General features: G+C 49.0%; 1 protein-coding gene across 1 annotated transcript; it reads left to right on the top strand.

The window, feature by feature from the left end:
• The first annotated feature begins 1030 nt into the window (after positions 1-1030).
• FANCF (FA complementation group F) lies at positions 1031-3314 on the top strand. Its single transcript, XM_044752913.2, has one exon. It carries the CDS (start codon positions 2128-2130, stop codon positions 3205-3207), a length of 1080 nt encoding a protein of 359 aa, XP_044608848.1. The 5' UTR covers positions 1031-2127; the 3' UTR covers positions 3208-3314.
• The last annotated feature ends 481 nt before the right edge of the window (positions 3315-3795 follow it).

The following is a 3795-nucleotide window of genomic DNA, read 5'->3' as shown; positions in this document are numbered from 1 at the left end:
GAAAAATTCATAGATAATGTGTTTCTTTCATGAAAATAGGCTAATGTGAAATATGTATAAATTTTTACATTGTAATGCTCAAGTAAGGATTTTACAATAAAATTTTAAATAGTTAAGTGGAAAGACATGAAGCTGGAGAAATTAATCCACACAATTCTTCCATCAGGTCTCACCCCGTCCTGAACTGAAGGCCACCTTATTGACTTCTCTCACCTCCTTGAATGGATTGGGCTTTCTTAACTCAGGCACCTGCAAATTAACTGTTCCCTTGACCTTGAAAACTTTTCTCAACACTCATCTTTGAGCTTTCAGACTAAAAGTCAGTTTCTTTTCTTTTTTTCTAATGTTTTATTTCTAGACTCCCGTTAAGAGTTTTTTATTTTAAAGATTGGCAACTGAGCTAACATCTGTTGCCAATCTTCTTTTTTTTCCCCCTTTTTCTTCTCCCCAAAGTCCCCCAGTACATAGTTGCATATTCTAGTTGTGGGTCCTTCTAGTTGTGACATGTGGGATGCCGCCTCAGCATGGCCCGATGAGCAGTGCCATATCCATGCCCAGGATAGGAACTGGTGAAACCCTGGGTGACCTAAGCAGAGCGCACAAACTTAAACACTCGGCCATGGGGCCGGCCCCAAAAGTCAGTTTCTTAAAGAAGCCTTTCCTATCACCTAAGTCTTGCTGGCCTATCTCCATTATAGCCTGTCACATTTGAGGTTATTTGTTTAATGTCTCTCTTAAATGTTAGGAAATGAACTCCTCTACCAGGACCAGGACTACGTTTATTTAATTTATTCCTAAATCTTACACTATGTGACATAAGTGCTCAAATAAGAATAAATACATAAATGAGTTAGTGAAGGCTGTACATTTGTTAAAGGCTGTGCTCATGTGACCCAGAGTTTCCAGTGGCCAAGACAATGCATTTTAGGGTACACAGTATCCTTAGGGTAAAATCAAGTAACCTCTTCAGGACCAAATAAGAGTTGGGCTAAGGGATAAATAGCAAATAATAAAACTGAATTAATAGCATAAGCACCACTGCTTTATTTATTCATTTTTTAAAAGCTGAGGGAATGCTCATTCTAATAAATGAAAAATGACTCTCCTCTTCATTTCTCTTCCCCTTTTTGTTAAAGCAAAGCAAAACAAAACACCAGTTCTGCCTATTTGTTAGAATAGTTTTGACTAGTGTCTCTGGGGTTGGAAAGAAATTCAGCTTAGATGAGTTACCATGTCAGCTTCAGTAAGTTAGAAATCGTGGGGTTTTGGACAATGCAGCTCCTAGGAGTGAGCAAATAAATATTTGTTGACGGCATACAAGAGTGAATGATCCAGATGACTTTCCAGAAATGGGTCCTTTTTCCTTTCCCCTCTTTCTTCCTGAAATCTCCAGCCAAACATTGGTTTTTGTTATATGTTCTTAAGTGCCATTTGAGTGAAATAAGAGTCAACTAAGGTTGTTTTGAAAACAAAAAAATTGTGCAACTTTGAAATAAAATTTTAAGTCCCTTTAACATTTTCGTTAAGTATTCATCTCGAAGTTTTTTGTTTGATTCAATGTCTTTGGGGCTTCGCTTCTAATAATGAAAGAACAATGTGAAGGCCCCGAGTTTAACACAGTGCTTGGCATTCATTAATTGGAGGTCAGTACATTTTACTAAACTGAACTGAAAACTTCACCTAATAGGTAACAGCATGTCTTATAGGCTAACGTAACTGCTTGTCTCTGGCGTTACCCGATTTTGATAAACCTCAACACACATTCTCTCGGGCAAAGCTCAGGAAATTTCTACTAGGGCTTATTTCCAAAACGAAAGGAAGCACGGAGACTTCCGTGAAGCGCAGCATCGCGCACGTGGCTCCGGGAACCCTACCTGGATGCTCTACATTTGTCTTCTCCTGTCCCGACAGCCTCCCCAATATCGGGGCTGAAAGTGGAACCTTGGAGCCGCTTCCCCAGTTTAGATTTCCCGGAGTCAAGGTACCCGGATGAAAGCAGCTGTCAGATTGACAGGAACTTTGACCAATAGCCTTGGAGTGAGGCGTATCATTTCGCGGACGCTCCAATCGGCACGCAGAGAGTCGCCGTCTCCCAGGTGGAGGCGGAAGTAAGGCCGGCGCGCCCCCATGGAGTCGCTCCTGCAGCAGCTGGCGCGCTTCTCGGAGGTGCTGGCCGTCTCGCGCACGCCGCACGTCAGCACCTGGGACCCCGCGACCGTGCGCAGGGCCCTGCAGTGGGCGCGCTACCTGCGCCACGTCCACCGGCGATTCGGCCGCCATGCCCGCATTCGCACGGCGCTGGAGCGGCGGCTGCAGAGCCAGTGGAGGCAGGACAGCGGGTCTGGGCCGGCGCCAGACCCGGGCCTGACGAACTTCCAGGCCCTGGGGCGCTGCGACCTTGTGCTGGCCCTGCGCCTGCTGCAGAACCGGGCCCTCAGGGAGGCCGTCTGGCACGCCCTATTGCAGCAGGTCTTTCCCGGCCCGGGCGTGCCGGGCGCCGACGAGGACACGCTGCAAGGCCGGCTGGCCCACCTGGCCCGCCGCCGGGCGGCGGTGCACGTGCTGCGCCTGCACGGCTACCAGGAGAGCCCGGTCGTGCAGGAGGACGCCCTGCTGAAGACGCAGGCCGAGCTGCTGCTGGGGCGCCTGCGGGAGCGGGCCGGCGCCCAGGCCGAGGGCCCCGGCGGGCTGCTGAGCGGCCTGTGGGAGCGCGGGCCCCAGGACAACTTCCTGAAGGTGCTGGCGGCCGCGCTGCTGCTGTCGCCGCCCAGCCCGCGGCCCCAAGAGGAGGAGACGGGGCCAGGCACCCCCAACACGCCCGGAGAGGGGCACCATGAGCTGCTCCGGTGGCTTCTGGGCAAGTCGGACATCCTCGCTGCCTTTTGCCGCCGCCTCCCCGCCGGCGTTGTCGCTGCGGTGGCAGGCCGCCACCCCGAGCTCTCCCGGGTCTACCTGGGCCTGCTCGCGGACTGGGGGCGCCATCTGCACTACGACCTGCAGCGAGGCGTCTGGGTGGGAGCGGAGTCCCAGGCCGTGCCCTGGGAGGAGCTGTACGGCCGGTTTCAAAGCCTCTGCCAGGCCCCGCCGCCTCTGAAGGATGAAGTTCGGACTGCGCTGGAGTCCTGGAAGGCGCAGGATGGAGATTTCGAGGTCCCTGGTCTTAGCATCTGGACAGACCTGTTGTTAGCTCTTGGGACTGGTGCATGACGTTGCATTTGGGAAACGACAAGTTTGAGGTCTCAGCCCAGGCCCCAGTTGTCTTCGCGCCACGTTCTGTTATTGATTATTCGAATAAATGGTTTACAAAATTAAAATTCCAGTGTTGCCACCAAATCTTTACTTTCATGTGTCCAAAATAATTTTGGTGCTAATTTACAATAGGTGTATTTATAATTCAGAGTTATAAATATGTAAAGTAACTAGAGTGCCATAGATTTTCCGGATGGAGGAGGTGACATTGGAAATATCCTACTTAAAGCCATAAAATTAACAATAGTTTGCTTTTTAGAAGACCCATTTCTAGGAATGCCCCAAACAAGGTACTTTTCAAAGAAAAAGCAGCTTTAAAGTGACAAGACACCTTTTTTCTATCGGTGTATTTTACTTTTCTAGGATTTTCCCACCCAAGTAGTGAACAGTTTTTAACCAACGACTGTTGTCGGAAATGTTGGTTTGAAAAACTAACTGGCCTATTTGAAGTTTAAACCCTAGACTTTGGCCCTGTTAACCTAATGTCCTAACCAATTAACCAGCATCAACATGTATTAAAATTGTGTTACTCAGAAAGTTTGTTTC

Source organism: Equus asinus, chromosome 20 (genome assembly GCF_041296235.1).
Source record: "Equus asinus isolate D_3611 breed Donkey chromosome 20, EquAss-T2T_v2, whole genome shotgun sequence".
In the NCBI taxonomy this organism is placed as follows: Eukaryota; Metazoa; Chordata; class Mammalia; order Perissodactyla; family Equidae; genus Equus; species Equus asinus.
The sequence above is the reverse complement of the archived record's forward strand: the minus strand, read 5'-3'. Positions and strand labels throughout refer to the sequence as shown.

What these genes read in the sequence shown, in the direction of transcription:
- FANCF (XM_044752913.2), top strand. Translation starts at nt 2,128, where the DNA reads ATGGAGTCGCTCCTGCAGCAGCTGGCGCGCTTCTCGGAGGTGCTGGCC.